The sequence below is a fragment of the Carassius carassius genome, chromosome 25 (genome assembly GCF_963082965.1).
Source record: "Carassius carassius chromosome 25, fCarCar2.1, whole genome shotgun sequence".
Classification (NCBI taxonomy): Eukaryota; Metazoa; Chordata; class Actinopteri; order Cypriniformes; family Cyprinidae; genus Carassius; species Carassius carassius.
Genome location: NC_081779.1, coordinates 11,982,748 through 12,005,663, shown reverse-complemented (window position 1 = coordinate 12,005,663; position 22,916 = coordinate 11,982,748). Strand labels below are relative to the sequence as shown.

General features: G+C 35.6%; 1 protein-coding gene across 2 annotated transcripts; it reads left to right on the top strand.

The window, feature by feature from the left end:
- Positions 1-328: 328 nt before the first annotated feature.
- LOC132104195 (regulation of nuclear pre-mRNA domain-containing protein 1A-like) lies at positions 329-21,334 on the top strand. Of its 2 annotated transcripts, XM_059509477.1 has the most exons (14): positions 334-630; positions 7,889-8,018; positions 9,545-9,651; positions 9,822-9,916; positions 10,013-10,139; positions 12,481-12,656; positions 14,626-14,776; positions 17,380-17,529; positions 17,608-17,754; positions 18,535-18,688; positions 18,844-19,099; positions 19,348-19,453; positions 20,311-20,445; positions 20,571-21,334. In XM_059509477.1, exons 1-14 carry the CDS (start codon positions 480-482, stop codon positions 20,714-20,716), a joined length of 2,031 nt encoding a protein of 676 aa, XP_059365460.1. In that variant the 5' UTR covers positions 334-479; the 3' UTR covers positions 20,717-21,334. The 2 variants fall into 2 exon arrangements, with proteins under 2 accessions (XP_059365459.1, XP_059365460.1); XM_059509476.1 differs by lacking the exons at positions 14,626-14,776; positions 17,380-17,529; positions 17,608-17,754; ... (3 more) ...; positions 20,311-20,445; positions 20,571-21,334 and adding an exon at positions 12,965-13,054 and having other exon boundaries at positions 329-630.
- The last annotated feature ends 1,582 nt before the right edge of the window (positions 21,335-22,916 follow it).

Genomic DNA, 22,916 nt, shown 5'->3' with positions numbered 1-22,916 from the left:
CTTTGAACTCTATCTGCCATGTCGTGCCTTGCACTGCTTTATTTAACTTTTTTTTTTACATTCCCTTATTGTATAGTTATATCTTATATTTTATATTTGATCTAGATTTTTAGGCTCTACTGTTAGTGTTATCTGTATGCACCGGTGGTCTGAGAGTAACGAAATTTCGATTATCTGTATGTATGTACTGTACATGTGGAAGAATTGACAATAAAGCAGACTTGACTTGACTTGACTTGACTAAGTCATTCCTCTTCAAATGCTTATGAAGTTAGAAACGTGTACTGTCGTATGCAACTTTAGAGACGGTCCCTAAATTTGCGAATATCGCACGTCCGACGTCATGCCAACTTTATGGCAGTGTGTGGTAGAGAGGGGAATGTGTTGCTGGATTGAGGAGTTATCAGCGTTAATATCCTCGACCCTTCGGGTGCCTGGTTTAGGAGCCTTTTCTATCCAACTCTTGCTTACAATTGAAAATGTCCGTGTTCTCGGAGCCTGCTTTGGAGAAGAAATTATCAGAACTGAGTAACTCCCAGCAGAGCGTGCAGACCCTTTCACTGTGGCTCATCCACCACAGAAAACACTCCAAGACCATCGTCAAAGTCTGGTATAACGAGCTGAGGAAAGGTAAGGAGAGGCACATTTTATCGCAAACACCTAAGATAGCTTTACAATGCCAGGTTATGTTATGTTTTTGTCGTTTTTAGATTAAATTAAACAACACATGTAGCAAACTAGCTAATCATAAGCTCTCTTGCAAGCTAACGTTAACCGCTTAGCTGATCTGCATGTTTTGATTCCTTTGCACATTCTGCAGCTTACAAACTGCAGGTTATTATTGAGACAAACCATCAACTCTTGGCTGGTTTTACAATAACACAATAACAGTGTATGAAAATTGCAGCAATACATGGCAACGTGTGAAGTCAGTGTTATGTGCAACTCAGATTACAGTTTCACTACTGCATATCAAATTTTGGTGAGTCCCAGAAGAAATATTCAATATAATATCTACATTAGATTTGTTTTGCTCTATCTTCCACTGACCCTGGCAGCCATTTTGAAGCATTTACTCATCTGTTTCATTAATAGTCAGAAGTGTAAAATTTTTGAGTAATTTTACTTGATTACTGTACTTAAGTATTATTTTGAGGGATTTGTACTTTTACTCAAGTACAATTTAAACTGACTACTTGTACTTTTTAACTGATTATATTTCTTAAGACAAAACTGTGCTTTTTACTCTTTACAATTTTATTTCATCTTGACAAGTACATTATATTTTATTTTATCTTATGCACATTGAATATGGTAAACAGAAGCTCAAACGTGTGTGCCCGACCTGAGAACTAATGATCACTGTTTTCACGCATCAAACACAAACATTTCTACTTTAATTATGACTTTCATCAGGTAAATGTCTGGCTTCAAAAGTTCACCATCAAATCTGAGGAAGCATATTGAGGTAGCAGTCTGTTCTGTTTTGATAGAGCCATTAGCTATGTAATATATTCGCTGAATGCACACAATTGAGTGCAAATAAAATCAGCAATGATAATTTAAATACAATTAATTAATATTTTTGTGGGACTTTTTTTTTTAAATGTTACAAATCTCCAAAAAAAAGTGTTAAAATAAACATTATATGCTAAATGAATTGTAATTCATGTTTAGTGATGTTCTTACCAGTTGGTGGATAAATTGTATTTACAAAGTGATTATATGAAACATTAAGTAGGAATTAGGACTGTCAGTGAATATTTTTTTTAATCTTAATAATTACATGCTTTTCTCATTAATTCATCTAATTATTCACAAATAATTATTTATCAGTATTTGCTAAGAAAAAGTCTCTAAATTCCCCAAATAAACTTTTAAAAGATTAATTGTCCTTTTAGACAGTGACGTTGATTAAGACAACACAAATAAAGTGGCCTTTAAAAACGTTAACGTTGTATGTAGGGGTGCTCCGATCACGATCGGCCGATCGTTATGCGCATCTCGTCAGTAAAGCCGGTTCTCTAATCAGCGGTTAATTCCATCAGGTGCGTGATTTCACATAGAGCAGCTGTTACTACACAGAGCCGTTGTTAACTGAGAAGATGCGCCAATAAACGCTGAAAATGAACGTGGATTTGCGCATCTTCTCAGTTAACAAGAGGTGTGTTCGACATCGGCTGCGGCTGGATGCAACCGATCGGCGAGAGTAGCCGCGTGCAGGTGGGGAGGAGCTGCAAATGGAGATATGAAGCCGGACACGTTGTGGCTCCCGTAGTTTGCTGCAATTACGTCAGTCATGGCAGATCACGTGGCGTTTGCTTACTTGATCGCGTTTAAGATGTGTGTATAAGTGGTTTTGGAAGGGTGTCTTCCAAGACAAGATAACATATTGGATATAAACTTTAGCAGTATGACATGGGTGTTTCAAAATGCTACAAAATGATAAAAGTAACCTAAAAAAATTCCCTGGTGGGTGTGTGTTTTTTAACAAGGTTTCAGCAACAAGATTTACAGTACCCTCCTGCTGAGCTCTTTTTAATATTTTAAACATAACACCATTGATTTTCATATACAGAAAAGCACAATTCTGTTGGATTTATATTGTGATTTAGACCAACTATTTGAAAGTGAACAGAATGTTGTCAAGTTGTTAAGTTGAAGTTACAGCAGGTTGTTAGCAGTTTGCTAACCACATGCAGGTGAAGTATAAACACAGCAAAATAAACTAGAGAATAAGAAGAAACCAAACAAATGGAGGAACATAATGTATTATGTATCATTTGTATAGGAGCATACATTTATGACCACATTAGATTGTATGTTTTTAAGATTAACATTTTAGTTATTAAAAATGCTCATTTGAATAGGTTATGCTGCTGAATACTGTAAAAGGTCTGTATAAAAAAGAAAGTCATGCAAAATAAACATACACAAACTTTATATTAACAATAAGGTAAATACAGTAAAACAATATTTAATAAATATGATTTATAAGATTAAGACGACATAAAAACGTATTGAACTGTTAAAAAAGTCCATATGAGAATTTCTGAAACTGAAGTCGACTCGCAATAAACTTGAAACGCACGTCATCTGTGTCATCAGTGAATCCAGCCAATCGTGGATCAGTTGTGTCGTCATCAGAACCTGTGCAGCCGCTCTTCGGAAGCTGCGCTGGCTGAGTTCTCCGGCTACTCTCGAATCGCTCTCGTGGTACTTTGATGGCACACGTCACAGTCACGTGGCGTCAGCGCTGTATCAAGTCGGACAAAATTTCTAACTGGCATGCACTGCTTCAAGTCAGCCGACGATCGGTTTGCGCAGAGCTTCATGAAGTCGAACAAGCCTATTGGCTCTGTGTAGTAACAGCTGCTCTATGTGAAATCACGCACCTGATGGAATTAACCGCTGATTAGAGAACCGGCTTTACTGACGAGATGCGCATAACGATCGGCCGATCGTGATCGGAGCACCCCTAGTTGTATGGTTTAATTCAATGACTCTCCTCATTAATTCAACATTCTTTTATTCGGTCTGGAATATATTTCTAGCCTCTCCATCACATCTTGCTCTTCAAAGGGATAGTTCACCCAAAAATTCTCTCACCATTTACTGAACCTCTGTCATCCCAGATGTTTATGACTTTCTCTCTTTACATGAACACAAGCAAAGATTTTTAGTCCATGTAATGCAAGGGGACAGGACCACTCCAGAAACCACACAAAGTGAACATGATGGTCAAGGTTAAAATATTGGTATTTGTATTTTTCTTACAGTATGCCTATCGTTTCACTTAAGAAGACAGTGAATTATTAACAGGGGTCGCATGAGTTACTGTCATATTCTCTTTGTGTATAGTTTTTGAAGTGTCATTTTTGGATGTCCCATACACTTTTTTTTTTTTTTTTTTTTTTTTTCTAAAACTTGTAGTTTGTGTTTATCTGATAAATGAAAGTCATATAGGATGGCATGAGGGTGGAAATTGAGTTTCCTTTTAATCCCTTTCCCGGATTTTTTAAATTGTTGTTGTTGAACTAAATATACATGTTTGACCTGTGCCATTGCATTTTTTTCATTCTCTCCCTTTAACCATTCTTCTGTACTTTTACTTTTTTAATACTGGAGTACAATTTAAAAGTTTTAGCCTACTTTTTTACTTTTACTCAAGTATGATTTTGACCAGATATTAAATTTTCACTGAGTACTTGTACTTTCACTTGAGTAAAATTTTTGAGTACTTTTTACACCTCTGTTAATAGTTTCAGTTTTATGCCATATATTTTGGGGGGTTTTAGGCACTAGCCCACTGTTTTTATTTTATGTATTATTTGGGCAGGGGAATTTCCAGTAAAAATGGCAAGACGCAATGATTGTACTTGTACCCAGTACCTTCTCTTTTCAGCATGGCACATGTGGTCTATGTTGGGATGAGAACAGACCTGTCTGATCTAACACAGGGTGTGTTTTTTTTTTGAATCAGCCAGATCCCACACTTTTGAATTACAAGTATTGTTTTTCCCAAACACACATTTTTGTCAGTGCTATTGCTGCAGTAGTAATGGACTGAAATATTCAGTTGAAATGACAAAAAGAAAAGAAAAAGTTTTCTAGTTTTGGGTGGCGAAAATCATTGACTGGAACAGTTGTTTAATGAGCGCTTCTCTGATAAGGTGTATTACGTATGTCACTATCTAGGCCTTCTGTACTTTTAATGTGACCAAAAATTACGGGAAGTCGTGGCCTAGTGGTTAGAGAATCGAACTCACAATCGAAAGGTTGTGAGTTCGAGTCTCTGGCCGGCAGGAATTGTGGGTGGGGGGAGTGCATGTACAGTGCTCTCTCCACCCTCAATACCACGACTTAGGTGCCCTTGAGCAAGGCATCAAACCCCCAACTGCTCCCCGGGCGCCGCAGCATAAATGGCTGCCCACTGCTCCGGGTGTGTGCTCACAGTGTGTGTGTGTGTTCACTGCTCTGTGTGTGTGCACTTGGATGGGTTAAATGCAGAGCACAAATTCTGAGTATGGGTCACCATACTTGGCTGAATGTCACTTCACTTCACTTCACAAATTATGCTAGAGTTAGTAGCAATATGTGCAATTTGTTTGGCTGGTTGTTGAATAACTTTATTACAACTGGTTTATCACTTGACAACACTGCACCCTGAATAGTACACATGAGTTATCCAATTACCTACATTTAATTAAACTTTGTTTTCAATTTGTTTGTTTTTGTTTTTAGAAATTAATTTTGATGCATCACTATGTACCAGTTAGAATCCAATTTTACATTGGCTATAGATTTCATTGTTTGTTCATTTACTATTCAAATGTTATGGTGCCACAGATTTTTGTATCTATTTGTCTATAGATATATTTACCAGAAATTGCATCTGAACAATTTTTAAGGCTTTCCGTCTGCTATTATCACAGGTTAGCACAGTCCTTTTTATCTTCTCACAGACATAATGAACATTCACTTCTAGTCTGATCCTGCATAACCACTGGTTCCACTAAAGCCTTATTATAATTTTGCACCTTTGTGATAATGACACACAATGCTGTAGGGGTCTAGATTCTGTGATCAGCCCTGTTGTATTGATCTCCAACAGAGTGCATGTGAACATCAGGTTAAGGCGTACATTAATCTTGCTTATTTTAAGGTGTACATTAATCTGGATGTACAGTATAAAGATTAATTGTGTTTGGAAAACTAGTCTGTTAGTAATTGACGTGTTTGACTTGTTGCCCTGTGAGTACATGGCAACGCTGTTTACAGTTGACGTCAGTCAGAGTAGATGCAATACTTGATTGACAGAAATGTTGTCCATGGAGAAGTGCGTTTTAATCTGCCCTTTAGAGATGGCTCCATGTTTCTATTTGGAAATTATCATTGGTTTCTTAAGAGTTTCTCAGCAGTTGTATTTAGACGTAGTCAGGGTTTAGGACAACAATGAGGGCTTTGGATCACTGTGTGGGATAGCAGTACAAAGATGAATTCATAGGATTCCCTGGCGTCTCCCAGTGATAACAGCGCATTCTTGGTTTTATGGTTTAACCCAGTTGCTTGGGAATGAGCTCCCTTTGGGCTGAGGGGATAACATTATAGCTTCAGAAAAACATGATCAGTGGGATCATTGTTTGGGTGATGGTACTAAAAAAAACAGAGCTATCTTTAGATCATCTCTCCTGAGATCTCATCTCAATAGTGAAGGTGTAGTTTTCAGAGCAGGTTTTTGTGTTCAGGAAGTATCCACAACAATCATTTCTCACTCGTAAACCTATATGCCGAGCATGGCTGGCCTGTATTGACATCCTAACAGAGGTTTGGTGGTAGTACATATGTTAATTGCTATTCGGTTGTCTCAAATAGGTTTTTCCCCTCTCAACATTCAAACCACTGGTATGAATGATTTAATTGGTTTAGGGCTGCAACTAACAATTATTTTGATAATCGATTAATCTGTCGATTATTTTTACAATTAATCGATTAATCTTTATGAACTTATATTTTAGTTTTGCCCATTTTTTCCAATTAAATTATTAACAAAGGGTCTTTATCATTCAACGTAGACTTCTAGAGATTTTAACCATTTTGCTTTGTCATATCCTCATCAAAAATATACCTGGAGTTTTGTTTTATTATGTGTTAGTAATCCTTTGTCAAACTCTTCTGCAATCAAAACACTGACCCATACTCGAGCAAATTTCACAAGGAGATTTCAAATAATGTTTTCACCATGGCAGTCCTTAGGGCTCCTAAAGTAGTTTAACATCCCGGACAAAAAGCTTATTAAGGAATCTTTCAGAAAATGTTTTCACGAAGAATAAGAATAAAACAGAATAAATTTGCAGTACATTGCATTTTATAATTGTTTTCCTGTAAACACACAACTTATACCTGGTAAACAGCTTTATAGCTTATGCTGTGAAATTGTAAACAATCCTTCGAATAAAGTGCCAGTGGCATGAAACCTGAATGGAGCTCACATTTTAAAGTAAAATCCATCAGAAGGTTGTCCAGAAAAAAATAAATAAATTAACACACGCACAAAAGCTGTTGTGTGAAAAAGAGCAGTGAATACTTAGAAGAAAAAAAGTGCATTTCAAATACATTTAAACATTTACCTCTCTCATTCAATCATAATTAGGCTGCAAGACTGAATTATGAACTGGTAAACGACAAACTGATCACAGAACATGTTTGTAAATATTTAAATGTTAACTGTTAAAAAGCAATGTTATTAGCTTTCACGACTAAACATTTGCAAACAACATTGTACTGGAGAATCTGCACAAATAAAAGTCTTAAACAGTTAAACAGTTCAGTAGTGCAGAGTTTACAGGTTACTCTTCTTTTTTGAAGGCTCAAAGTAAAGTTCTCCCACACTTTGGATGACTTCGTTCAATTAGTTTTATCTTCCGCTTTTTTCTTTTTCTTTCTCTTTCTTTCTCAAGCTTACTCCACTGCCGTCTGTCTCCACCATCTCGCTGAATGCTGCAGACGCAGGTCGGGAAACACGTGACATAAAACGAGGCCAGCTATTGGCTATTCGCTACTTCTCCAGCTGTACTGGCTGAGTAAAACCTGCGGTGGCTCATTACTGCCACACTTTGATCATCGCAGATTTAAAATATGCACAAAATGAGCCACTTATGGCAAATAAAAGTTGTTTAGCAACTAATCGATGACTAAATTAGTTGACAACTATTTTAATAATAGTTTTTAATCGATTAAATCAATTAGTTGTTTTTTAGCTCTAAATTGGTTTAATTAAACAGCACATGCTTTTTCTTTTAGATCACAGACATTTTAAGAATCATTCCTCCCCAAACCGACACCCTATTAAATAAAAAATTGTTTTCTTCTCTTTCTCTCTGTGCAGCCCAGGTGTCCCGTAAACTGACCTTCCTGTATCTTGCAAATGATGTGATACAGAATAGCAAGAGGAAAGGACCAGAGTTCACACAAGATTTTTCCCCAGTCATTGTTGATGCTTTCAAACATGTCTCCAGGTGAGTTAAACCAGTATATATGGTCTGTTTAACTCCTATTTAAATTGTAATTGTTATATCTTTTTTATTTACTGGGTTTAGTACATTGTGTTATGGATTATATAAAGGCTGTGTTATTGTGAAATAAGTTATTTTTCCCCTTTTAATGACTATAGTATATAAGTCAATCAATGACACAATAATGATAATTATCAAGAAATGGTTTTCTTTGATAAAATGATAAAAAGAGTAAGATTATTGTTCGATATAATGTTTATGCAGCAAAAGCGCAAACAAAACACCACGACTCATTTGAAGTGTGCCACACAGACCATTTATCCGCTCGGCTCAGAGCTCAAATGGCAGCGCAGCAGGAGAGAACAGTGCTGACAAACAGGAGAAACACTGCACAACATTACCATCAAAGGCTTTTCAATCTATAAATTGTGTGGCGGAAATGTGTGATATTCATATCAAATTCTTATATTATTAAGACATGTATTAAAGGAGTATTGGAATATAACTGCAGTATTTTTTGTGATTTAAGCTGTAGCGTTTGTACATTTATACTTAGTATACTGTATAAGACTACGGTTTCTTATACAAGTACCTAGAAACCCTACGGTTACATTTTTATCATGGTTTGCTGCAAACTGCAAGCTGTTCTGAAGATACTCCTTAAAGTCAGGCACCACAAATCTATTTCATCATGCTTTGAAACTGTATCACTCATTAGAACATGCAGAAACAAAGAAATACTTTTTTCTATTAAGTTATTTTGTTAAGGAGTAAAAGACTTAGTGTAAAGAGTGTAAAGAATTCAGAAACGTGAAGTGTAGGAGTAAAGGAGTAGTTCACTTGCAGAATAAAAAAACTTCCTGATAATTTACTCATCCCAAGATGTTCATGTCTTTCTTTCTAACACTGGGTCAGGACTTCCCCCTATGTTACGCATGACGAGCATTTGTGATTATTTTTTTATGTATATTTTTAAATGACCGCTTGTTTTGCTAGATTAGACCCCTATTCTATGGATGGGATCGTAAAGAGTCCTTTGAAGCTGCATTGAAACTGCAATTTGGTCCTTAAACCCCTTGACCACCATTGAAGTCCATTATATGGAGAAAAATCCTGGATTGTTTTCCTCAAAAACTTAATTTCCTCCAACATTTTTTCTCTGCCAAAACTCTTTATCCCTGAAGTATCCTTTATTAGCTTGTGCTGGTTTTAACCCTGTGTAAGTCTTTTTATTCATTTAACTCTTTTGAAGAGATTTTTAACAAAATTAAGCCAAATAGTTTTTAGTTAAATAAATTGTTAGAACTCGATATAATTTAGCCATAAGTTTTTCTCTCTATAGAAATTGCCACAGAAGCTGGCATTTTGTTAAACCCAAACAAACATTCAAGGTAGTTTGTTTGAATACTTCAAATATACATTTTACTTATAATTGGGTCTTACCTTGAATATTTGCATCTTGTAGTTGTGTTGCTATGATTCTTCCTGTGCTAAAATTATACTTACCATGTTCTATCTACCCTGTCCAGTGAAGGAGACGAGAGCTGTAAGAAACAGTTAGGTAGAGTTTTGTCCATCTGGCAGGAAAGAGCCGTCTATGAGAATGACATACTGGACAAACTCTCTGATGTCCTGCGTAAGTAAACCACCACAAGGTCACACTGGTTTAAAGGTTATTGTGACTGCAGTATAGTCGCTCAGAGAGACTCAGTAGTTTTTTTGATAAGTGTGATGTTAAGTCTTTGTTAAAAGAGAGAATGCCTTTGTTAATGTATGACATGTAGAATGTCTCCTCATGACTTACAGAGGTAGAAAAGAAGGCCAAGAAAAGGCCTTATGAAGAGATTAAGGTGAACGATGATGACTTTGCCTCCCAAAGCTCCCCTGCTGAACCTCCACAGGTATGAACGAACGGCCTTACGTAATGCATATTTACCTATAAACTGACCTCAAGTCAGTTTAATCTTCCATGTCGTGACATGTTTTGTGTGTCTCAGACTGCAAATCTGATCCGAGCACTACAGGAACTTGAGAACGAAGCCTCCAGTGATGCAGCTCTCCGCCAGAGGATCTCTGCTCTACCCCCAGAGGTGCAGGACACCTCCCTATTGCACAAAGTTACAGGTGAGAATGCCAGAACTAAGTAAATGCAACAGAATCAATTAGAAATCAATTTTTTAATTGATGTTTCATGGTGTCAGCACTTTACAGCACAGATTGTAACGCCAATTTCACACATACTCTGTCTGCAGTGTGTATGCGTTGTGTATTTTTTTACGCACCCATGTTAATGGATCAGAGCGTTCACACTGCACGGGGTTGCGGTCCGTCAGTGCGTTCCAGGAGCAGTGCGTCTGCAGCAGTACAGCGATCGTTTACGTACCGAGTCTATTTCTGCTGTGCTGCACGCGCTGAATAAGTGACCGCGCATTGTCGGCGGTAAAAATGAACATGGATTGACAAGAAATGCAGTCATTTCACAATAAATGTATACTACTGTATTTTCCGCACTAAAAGGTGCACTTAAAAGCCTTTAATTTTCTCAAAAAACGACAGTGCGCCTTATAATCCGGAGCGCCTTGTATGAAAACAGTTCTAAAACAGACTATTCATTGAAGGTGCGCCTTATAATCCGGTGCGCCTTATAGTGCGGAAAATACGGTTATTAAAGCCTACTGTGTTCCACACTCAACACATGGGTTTTTGGCTAGGTTTAAAACAAGAAAAAGAGCACTTTTAGATAAACAAGGGAGCGTGATGCACTTTTATGGAGGCAGAAAAACAAAAGTTCATTAAGACCCGTGGGATTGCTTGTAATAAAATGCGGGTTCGACTTGAAGCTTTTTTTTTTAATTATTTGACAAAACATAAAATAAAACGACAATATATAAAAACTCTCGTAGGGGAAAGAGAATAAACATGCGTATATACAAATGTTTACAATATACAAAATGTACTAACCAAGCAGAAAAAAAAGAGGGGGAGCTACATAAGTCAAAGGCAAAAAGGCTAAAGAAAAGAAAATTGCCATTTGGAGCTGCACACACACACACACACACACACACACACACACACACAAGGGGAGAGTAATCAAAACAGTAGTTTCCTAGATATGTCACTACACATTTTCCTTGCGATTTTAGGAGATTTCATCTTTTTCAGTGAGGTAAAAAACTATTTAAAATCACTAAATTCACCCAACAAATGAAGGCTTAGAACATCTCCACATACTGCAATGAATATGATATTTACCCATAATAATAATCATATTGATTAAATCTTATACTGCTGAATCTAAATTTTAGTGATATTATCAATCTTTAAGTGACAGCCAATTATTTAACTCAGACCAAAAACTATTGGCCACGGGGTTTGACAAGAAGCAGCGCTGCACAGAATGATGACTGTATGACATCAAAGTATCGCAAGAGCGATTCGGATGCATTGGATTAGTGTGCTCTATTATAGCTCTCACGGTACTTTGATGTCATACAGTGATCATTCTGTGCAGCGCTGTTTTAAGTCGAGGGCGCCTAAAGACTGTTTCTGTCGGTTGTGTTTTAATTTTAAATATTTTTGCGATAGCCTATAAGAAAACTAGGCTAAATGTTGTATTTAAATGTTTTGCCGCTTGCTTGAGCAGCTTATTATACAAACCTAGAAGTCAAATGCATGAATAATAGGCTACGTTGTTTATAGTTATTGAGTTTAAACTAATGCCTGTGAAAGATTGTTACTGTACTGTGATAGAGTCACAATGCTAAAAAAGTTTTTTTATACGATTTGAAATCAAAGTAATGAACAAATGTTGTGTTTGTGGCCTAAACAGCCGCGGATCAGTAGCGGACTGCGAATGTGTCATTTGTGAAAGCACAATGAGTCCGCACTGCTTCTGCACCACATACGTAACACACATGGACTGCATACGCACTGCAGACGGATTATGTGTGAAACAGGCGTAAGTGCTCAGTTGGAACAGAACGCTGGGGTCCCCAGATGATCAAAAAATGTACTCTTAAACTTGACAAACACAGCGTTCATAGCATGAAATGTGATGCAACAGCAAAATTACTGTCTGCATGTGTACATGAAAAAAAAAATCTTTATTGCTATTATTACTCATAGAAAACATCTACAACTTAAGCTTAATGATGACCTCACTGCACACAGGCGATTGGTAATTGATAAGCAGTGATTTAAATTATATAGGCTTAAAGAACTTGTAAACTGAAACTCATCTTAAAGGGATAGTTCACCCAAAAATGAAAATTCTATCATAATTACTCGCAGGTGAAAAGTAAACCCAAAAGTTAGCATGACCCTGGTTCCAAGAAAAAACAAATGCGAACTTGTTTTTGGGTTTTGGCTTACAAAAATACGTAATCTCTGCAGTACTATATAGAAAGCTTAAAAAAATCGTCTGTAGTTGACCATTCTGAAGTCTGTCCTGATTGTGTTTTTTCAGATAAAGAGTCAGGGGAACGTCTTTCTCGGTTGGTGGAAGAGGCCTGTATGCTTCTAGCTGACTACAGCGGGCGGCTGGCGGCAGAGATTGATGACCGGCGGCAGCTCACACGTACGCTTGCCGTCTTTTTGCAGAGTCAGAGAGACGGTCTGGCCCAGAATGAGCAGAAACTAGAAGTGGGTAAACTTACTGACTTCACATTTTCTTCCCTTTTCTGCTTTATCCTTACCTGCTGTCTCCACATGTCAGTTTCTTTCTTCTATTCATTCTTTTTATATTTATGTTCATGTTATCACTGTGATCTTAGCTGCATGTTGTTGCTTCATATTTGGTGTTCGTTCTGCACATGGAGGACAGTGAAACTCCAGTAGCAAGTATTTTGTAGCAAGTATTCCTATGCATGAGTCTTGCGTTACTGGTCTGGTAAGAATAAACACTTAGTTCACGTAAAAGTTTTATGGACATTAACGGCTTCATTTTCCAGCCTTTGCCAACAGGTAGTGAGCAGGTTCCTGTCTTCCACCTGATGTCACCTTTTCAGAATAAATAAAAATAAAAGAAAATAACATCAATTTCTTGTGTGCATTTTTTTTTGCTTATGCACTGGCTTTCACAAATACATCCTTATTTAGTGACATAACTTTAAAAAAAAAACTGGCTGTGGGTATTTTGTAACTCTTTAGTTCTACTGTAGTAAACATGATTTAAACAATGTACACCTTTGCAGCATTTATTATTTTTGGTTAATATTATGCAAGTTAAAAATGTAGGAACTAATGAACAATAGCATGTTTACAAATGCTGATTACCTAATGCTTGTAAAATATTGTTTATTATTAGTTCATAACGCCAAATATGTTGGTAAATCTATAGAATTGTATTATATATAGAGAGAGAGAGATAGAGAGAGAGAGAGAGAGAGAGAGAGAGAGAATTTAAATGAATCCTTTTATACATGGTTCATCTAGAACTAAAAATAAAGTAAAACATCTGAAGAGATTGTTTTGTAAGCATAGTTCATGCATTTATATATTGGTTTTAATTTTTGTTTTCAGCTGAACTCGAAGTCTGATTTTACTCTTAAAGGTTAGAAAATAGTTATAGTTATCATTACATGAGTGTAGTCCATATTTCATTTCCATTTCAAATCTGTGCTATGTATAGTTTACATTTTAGTAGAACAAATATAAGTCCTATACAAAGGTACAATTTAATTTTTGGAATCAAATTAGTCTTAATTATAGATATAAATATATTATAGTAAAAAAAATTTTTGTGAATTAAACATTTTAATCATGTTTAAAACTCTAGTTCTGAGATGCTTTTCTAATTCTTTAAAATGGTAAACATTCTAGTGTTTAATTAAACGTATGAATGTTGAAGGGTTTTAAAAAGTAACTTTTAAAACTTTTTATGTACTTCATTTTAAATGATGGAACATAACATTTCTAAACTTTGTAACTGATGTAAATTAAGCATTGGTAGTGTTAGGAAACAAAAATATCAATAACGTAAGCCTTTGGAACAATCACAGGGCTTCACTAATACTGAAATATATCCATTAAGTAATATATATCATTCAAAATGAAATAACGCCAGAAACTTCTCAATGTTATCTATTCTGTTTTGCATATTTACATGTTTAAAATGCTTTGAATAACAGCAGACATTATTGTTTTAATGTATCTGTACTCATTGTAAATGGTAACAACTTATACGTGTTTCTGAGAGATACTGAGAACTGAAACAAAGTGATGTTATAACATCTGAACTAAATTAAACAGTTCAGTAAATGTAATAAATTCCAAAAACCGTTAGACTTATTGCACTTAAAGAGCCTTATCTTTAATATATAAAAACATTTTGGTTATAAATAAATATTAATAATTTCTGCAGCATCACAAAACAAACCATACAATATGAAAATGAAAAATGTAGATTTATTTTTACAAAGTTGTAAATAAAAGAAAGATTATTAGAGTACATTTACAAGAAAATAGTGTTTCAGTTATTTTACTTATTATTTTAATTAACATTTAATTAAATTGATAATTATATATTTTTTCATTGTTCATTTTTATTTTACTAATATACGCCAGTTTCATATTTGCACTAACTAGTTTAATTTGCATGTTTTTATTTTAGGAATACAAGCGCAAATTGGCCCGGGTGTCCCAGGTACGGAAGGAGCTGCGGTCTCGTCTCAGCAGTCTCCCAGACCTCTCTAGGCTCCCTAATGTTACAGGTGGCCACGTTCGCCTGCCCTCCTCCGGCGATCTCTATAGCCCCTCTGATTGAGCTGGACTCTCACCCCTTCACCTCTCTCCTGGCCCCGCTTGCTTTTTTTTCCCCTTTTTTTCAATACACTTCAATAGTAGAGTATACCTTATAATATTCAGATTTTAATCTCTTTAGGGTTATTTTATTATAATTATGCAATCATGACCAAGAAGTAAGCCTATCTGAAAAACAATTTCAGATTCCTCAAAAGGTCACAGCGGTCGTTCGTACCATTGATCAAACAAATTCAAATATGTTATCTGTCATATTGTCCCCTTTTTCATCTAGAAACAGTGCTTTGGTATTGATGATTCAATTGTTCATTGTCCCTATGGGTCCCTATGGGTTTGTTGGTTGAAGCATAAGTGTTTATGTGCATTTTACTGTATGGTCTCTCCCTCATTGGTCATCTTGATGAAAAGAATTCAACTACTAGTTACAACCGTTTCCTTTGTAGGAGCTGAAGGGGCCACTCATTGCCTGTGAAACCACAACTTTTAACTTATTTAGTTGCAAGTGTACATTTTAACATCAGCCTTTGTAAGTAATGTGTTGGTCTGAGCCAAATAAAGCAGAAGGCAAAGAATAAAATCATCCGTTTACTTGTTTATATTCTATCAAATTATAATAATTTCAATAGTCTTTTTGTGACTTGTTTGGAAATACAATGTAGCCTACCATTAAAGTGATTAAATTAGGCAAACATTTAAACCTAATCAACTTACTGAATGTGTTAGAGCTTTTCAAGGATGTGTTAACTGATTGTCTCTCATGGGCTCTTTCAGTTATGTGGGGTGATCAACCATTATAGATCAACAAACAGAATCGTTTTAAGTCTCAAAATGCATTTACTTACACATTTTAGCATTTGGGAGATTTCATGATATATTCTAGTTAAAACGTTTGGGAATATTTTTAATAAAAAGGAAAAAAAAATATGTGTGTGGCTGTGTGTCACATGATGAGCATGACGCCCCTGACACTACAATTCAAAAATATTTGTCAGATAAAAAACATAATGAAACATTCATTTGAGTTTAAATTGTTATAGCTTTCTTCTAGAGATTGTAGTGATACATGACATTGGGAAAAATGACTGAATGAATAATACTGGAAGTAGGTTAAGAAATTTTTTTTGTTTAGTGTGCACCCTAAAAGCACAAGTGGTCCCAGCCTAGCCCCCCGCCCCCAGTTACTGTGGTCTAGAACCGCCACTGCTTTCATTGTCAATCATCGAAGTCTTGGGAAACTTGCAAGCAGCCTGAGCGTTTGCGCACGGTTCACAGTCACAAGGCTTCAGATAAATCCGCTTGTTCTCTGAGCACCAAATATTAAGAGTTACACCTCCTGCATATTATAGCTACAACACCGGGTTAAAGTTGTAATATTTGATTTCTGATTTCTTTTAATATAATAACATATTAAAGTTACAAATAACAATTGTAACATTTAGCTACCACAGCAGTTTGGAGAAATTAGTGAGTCATTATGCACAAATAAACAGCGTCACTTCATTCAGGTTAATGGTCGAGATATTGTCCTCCACTATATCTCCAGATTGAATGACCCTAAAGGATGCTATCGTCGTGGTTTGTATAAGAAAGACACATCATAGTTTGATCAGAAACTGTTTGCACACGGTTCGCAGTCACAAGGCTTCAAATAACAGCGCTTTTGCACTGAGCCTCAGATATCAGCACTTTTCCTCCTGGAGATGCTGCGGCGACAGTGACACGACAGTCGAGTTTAACGTCCTCGTTCTCATATCTCATCGTTATTTTAGCATTTCAGATAGGAATAACTTATTTTTTTAAACGTTTGATAAATAAGTGAAGGAAAACTTAAACCATGGTCAAAATTGATCCGGAAAAGATCCATTTGTTGGCGGACAACGGCGCAAAAACGTACACCATCACGTCGGAAGGGTAAATGGACTTGTTTCTTTATTTCAGTGCCTTATGTTGTTTTTATTTTCTTTACTTTTTTCTTAATTTATTAGTATTGCAAATGATTATTTGAACGAAAGGTGTTTTTTCTTTTTCTTTTCTTTTTTTTTTAACTTGAATTATATTTTGAGAGTTTTATAGACTATCCTACACACATAAAAGGACAAATAACTTTTTTTTTCATTAAGGCTACTTTTTCCCTTTCAATAATGTAATAGTAACGAGTGATATTACACATAGTCATAAGGGTCTCAGTGGAGTGCAAACTTTGCACTGCGCCCCAATCCGGGTGAGAAACGGTCTGAATCGATTCGCGAATCGGTTCTTTTCGGTCGGACCGCTGTTTCTAACTGAATCATTTGGAGTACAGCCTACATAAGAACACAGAAAACAAACAGGGGTGAGGTCTATTTCACCTATAACTCAACTAAAACAAAAGACTACTTTTTGAGAGATAACTCGGGATAACTTTAGCTCTTTGTAAAGCATCCTATTTATATATTTATAGCAAGTTATTTAAATATTTTTATGTAAGCTATAGCCTATTTAAATCATTGTAGGCTGCATGGGAATTGTCATACATGCTAATACTTTTAGATAAATCTGCTCTTATTCAAAACGAATAAGAGATCCTTATGTACTTCTGTTTATGACTGTTTCTTCTGCTGTTCCAGTATGTCCTCTGTTGAGATGAATGATAGTAAGCACTGTCATGATAACAGCCGTGCCCTGGAGGACCGAGAGCGGGAAAAAAAGCTTGCCAAGAAACGCCTATACATTGTTTCAGTAGTGTGTCTGGTCTTCATGATTGGCGAGATCTTAGGTGTGTGACCCTTACTGATGATTGGCTGGCTGTCATATTTGTTTTTGCACACATAAAGGATTGCTGGTCTGTGTACAGGTGGGTATTTTGCTGGAAGTCTGGCAGTAATGACAGATGCCGCACACTTGCTCGTGGACCTTACCAGCTTCATCATCAGTTTGTGCTCGCTGTGGCTGTCGTCCAGACCTGCTACACGCACTCTCAATTATGGCTGGCATCGAGCAGGTGAATCACTGGATTTGTAGAACAGTAAAACTCCTGGATGGCTGCCACATGTTTTTTTTTTAATAGGACACTATATATATACACACACACACACACAAAATATAATATATATAAAAAAAAATATATATATATATATATATATATATATATTTAAAGTAATTCTTTTATTCAACAAAGACATTAAATATGTTACTAAATATTTCTGTTTCAAATAAATTATGTTGATTTTTTTTTTTTTTTATTAAAGAATCCTGAGCAAATAAAGTTTACAGAAAAATATTATGTATCCCAGCTGTTTGTAATATTGCTAATAATAAGAAGCCTACTTAAAGGGATAGCTCACCTTCAGTTGCTGGTCCCACTGACTTACACAGTTTTTTTATACTATGGAAGACAGTGGGGACCAGCAACTGAAGGTGAACTGTCCCTTTAAGCACCAAGACAGCATATTAGCATAATTTCTGAAGGATCACGTGACACTGAAGACTGGAGTAATGCCTGCTGAAAATTCAACTTTGCCATCACAGTAATAAATTATATGAACATGTAAAATAGTTATTTAAAATTTTAATAAAATTACACAATACGATTATTTTTTTTTGATCAAATAAATGCAGCCTTGGTGAGCATAAGAGACCTCTTTCAAAAACATTAAAAATCTTACCCCAAATTTTTGAACAGTATTGTATTCATACGTATTTATTCTCGATGTATGCTATAGAGAACTATACAAAGTACAGTTGTAATTTCATCTACTTATATACTATTGGGTATTTTCAGAAATCTTGGGTGCTCTGCTATCTGTCTTCACCATTTGGCTGGTGACTGGTGTGCTGGTGTATCTGGCAGTGGAACGGCTCATTCAAGATGACTTCACTATTGAGGGCACAGTCATGCTCATAACCTCTGGCTGTGCTGTACTGGCCAACATTATGTAAGACAAAAACCTCACTGAGCGATGCCGTTCTACTTCTGAGTATATTTGTACACCATTAATAGCCCTAATATAATAACTAACTAATCTATGACATTTTAACAAAATCGTTATTTGCTGTGAAAACTGACTTCCGTTTGTTATTCTCTGTGCAGAATGGCCTTCACTCTGCATCAGTCAGGTCATGGCCATAGTCATGGTGGTCTGAGCGGTGGCCACGGCCACAGTCATGACCATAGGAAGACAAATGGCCACAGCAATTCTAACGCTAATCATTATGACATCGAAAAGCATGGGTCTGGTAAAAGGCAACAAGCTAATGCTAGCGTCAGGGCAGCGTTTGTCCATGTGATTGGAGACCTTCTACAGAGTGTCAGTGTGCTTGTCAGTGCCCTCATTATCTTTTTTAAGGTAAGAGATTATTAGATCTTTGGTCTGATGAGTCCTAACTGATGAACCAGAAGTATTTAATGTAAAAATATCATTGGCTTAACCAGTAGCTGTTTGTTATATAGAAAAAGAGCAGAAAACAGGCAGTTATGAGGGAATACTAGTATTGTCTGAATGCATTTTAATGTAATAGTGTGGCAGATAATAAGTATAGATCCAATTTTGATGGCATAATAATAATGAAAAATGGAATTCTTTTCTTTTTATAGCCTGAATATAAAATTGCAGATCCCATCTGCACCTTCCTGTTTTCTATATTTGTCCTGGGAACCACAATCACCATCATGAGGGACATTATCATTGTCTTAATGGAAGGTAAAAATGTATTGTGTTTTTTTCTGTTTCAGTTATGCTTCAGAAATCGTAGAGCTGTAGTTTAGGTAAAGAGTGGACTTTAAAAAACTTATGAATATGTTTAAATCACATACATAACATTGACTAAACTTAGACATACTTTTTTCTATTTTAGTTCTTTCAATGAAAATAGTCCCACAAGAAGCTAAAAGAGAATCTGTTATGTCTGTGAATCTGTAATAGTGGTGTTCCGTTCCTCAATGAATCAGTGTTTTTGAGGGAATCAGTTACTTGAGTGACTGAATCACTCATAATGATGACACTGATTTTGTTCCTGGTTGAGGGAATGATTTCATGAATCAGTGTTTTTGAGGGAATAATCTGAGCAGATGGTTGATTAAACACTCACTTGGTTGTATGGTTTAAACCTTTAAGAAAGAGTCACTCATCTTCATTGCTAATAGGAACATGCTAACACAGACAAACTGAGCGATTAAAACAGTGAAATGTCATTAATCAAATTCAAGGACCCGAATCAACTGCTTTAAAAGATAGTTTTGATTAATTTAATTTCTAAATTTCTGGTCACCACAAAATTGTCATATTTCCATCATGAAACGTCAGTTTTAATGAGTTATTATTCTTAATTTAGAATGTAGTAATAATGATGGTCTGTCAAAATGTGTGACTGGCAAATTAAATGAAGGTAAATCTTAAATATGAGTATCTATAAATAAATACAAGCTGTTTAATTGGCATTCTGTGAAAGGTTGTTTCATTTTTCATGCCTTCTGAATTTCTTATCCTCATTAAAACATTTGTTGGAACATGAAGATTTTAATTAGGAACTGGTCAGCCTCAGTGTTTCTCCTCCACAGGTACGCCGGCTGGTGTGAACTACAATGAGGTGAGGGAACAACTGCTCAGAGTAAAGGGTGTCAAAGCTGTGCACAACCTTCACATCTGGGCCTTGACAATGAACCAGGCTGTACTTTCTGCTCATGTGGCTATAGGTAACATTTTTAACTCCATATTGAATTTTTGTGCCATTTATTTGCATATCCTAAAGCAAAAACATATATCTTATATTCACCCTAGCCATAAGTTTATAACCGTCTGTTCATTTTTAACTCTTCAGATGATACTGTAGAGCCACAGGCGGTGTTGAGAGAAATGACCCAGACCTGTTTCACCTCATACAATTTCCATTCAGTAACCATTCAACTGGAGCATCAGGCGGACCAAAGGGCTGACTGTAACCTCTGTGAAGACCCCACAAAGTGAAACACCCACAGACTTTTATATTAAAGAATGGCCCTGGTCCAAAGGGATAAAAGATAATCATTCCACAAGTTTTATTTTCAAAATAAGGTGTTTTTGGATTTCACATACCTCTGTTCATGTGTGTTTTTTCACTAATTTGGATTCAAAGGGATGGTCACCCAAAAATGAAAATTCTGCCATTATATTCTTACCTATATGATGTTCCAACCCTTTATTGCTTTTTTTATTATTATTATTCATGAAAGTTGTTTGGACCCCATTGTTCTTCTTTTGTGTTCTGTAGTGATACAGAACAGCATGAAGATGAGATTAAATACCTGAATTTTTATTTTGGGTGAACTATCCCTTTTAGAAAGAATTTGTTGTGAATAGATCTGTCAGAAAAAAATAGCTTGTTGAAATGTGCCAAATCTAATTCACTGAGCTTGGTAAGAAGGTACGTTAGCAATGAAAAACAATTCTGAATAGTCATGCAATAACATTATTTGTTCTGTCGATTTACTTTTTTCATTTATATGTTTATTTTTTTTCATCAGCAAACAGGAGAACTGTGTTGGTGTAATGTACTGTATTCTTTGAACCATCCCATATCTAAAACGATAATTACCACAAATCAAACGCATGTTCATCTTATTGTTGTTCTTAGGTTTCTTTCTTATTTCTTTATCACTAAGAGATCTTTTCATTTATTTTATTACTACAGGACTGATCAGTAATTTTGTCCCATTTCCAGTGTTATGTTTTGCAATTTTATGGTAACACTTTACAATAAGATTCCATTAGTTACAAAAGTTACTAACAATAAGCAATACAGTTACAGTGTAAAAATGAATATTTGTTAAAAAACACAACTGATCATTGTAAGCTCATGCTAGCTCGGGTCTATTAAATAGTTGGCTATTAACGGATGAATACGGAAAAATATATATTCAAAAGTGAATATTAAAATTGAAAAAGTAAAGTATGTTTGTATTTGTTGGTAGTGAACAGTTCGGTGGATTTGCCTTACAGAAGCATCTTTGGTATGTTTTTATCGCTCATAATTAAATGGATGAATGTACAAACGTTAAAACTTTGTCTACTGTCACATTTTTTGTGTGTGTGTGTTTTGTGTCACCTGGTGAACTTTGTTTATAATCTTAAATTGATGGATGAGATCTCTTATTCTTCCACCCCAGATACTTTTACATATAATAAACAGAGAATTTAAATCAAATCTAGAACAGGTTTCTACACAAATGTTGTCTTCCATCTCTTAATTCCCAATTTGCATGTATTATTCAAAGGAATGCCCATCAAAAGAACAAGCAGCTTAATTCCATCGCTATCTCTCGCTCTCTTTCATTCTCTTTTAAGTGAAGCACTGTATCTCATTGTACCTCCTGCTCATCCATGGTCTAATCCTCTGGATGAGGATAGAAAATCTAGCCAAGCTAATTGCAATATACAGAGAAAAGCCTTTTTGTAGTGGGAGTCCCTATGTGGCTTTACACACTATGAATAAGAAGAGTAATTGTCTAACTGTTGTGTGTAAGTGCATATTCTCTACTGAGAGGAACAATGTCACTCCGGTCTACAATGAAAGACCTGCATCTCTGAAAGCCACTCAGACTCCAAATTACCTAAAATTATATGCAATCATCTTTGATATTGAAAAAGGATTTGTAGGATTATTAGGCATATAAATAGACATAAGCAAAAGAGCATCTCCACAAAACAGACTTGAACTCAAGTGAAATCATTGTTTCTGATTACAGGGAGGCTGAAGTTCTCATTGATTCTTGTTTGGTTGTTGTTTAAAATCAACACAAATTGATTTAGTATGAAGGTCTGTCTTTGTTTTTCTGTCATGAACCAATGATTTGAGATCATTATGCAACTTTAATCTGTTATTTCCAATAATGCATTGACAGTTTCTTCAGATGTAAACAGATACATACAGTTTCGCAGTTTCATTTAATCCACATCATACTACAGGACTGCATATAGCATATGACCATTTTTTAGAGACACTAGGATTTTTAAACGTTGCATGCATAATAAAATAAAATAAAACTAAAATTGCAAAAATGTATGTAAAATATCAGTGAACGCTAGATGGCGCGCTGCACCTTCAGCTAAAAAGCGTACTCGCATTTCCACTATACGTTTAGTAACAATATATCCCATATAAGCTTGTAGAATATAGATATTTGTATTG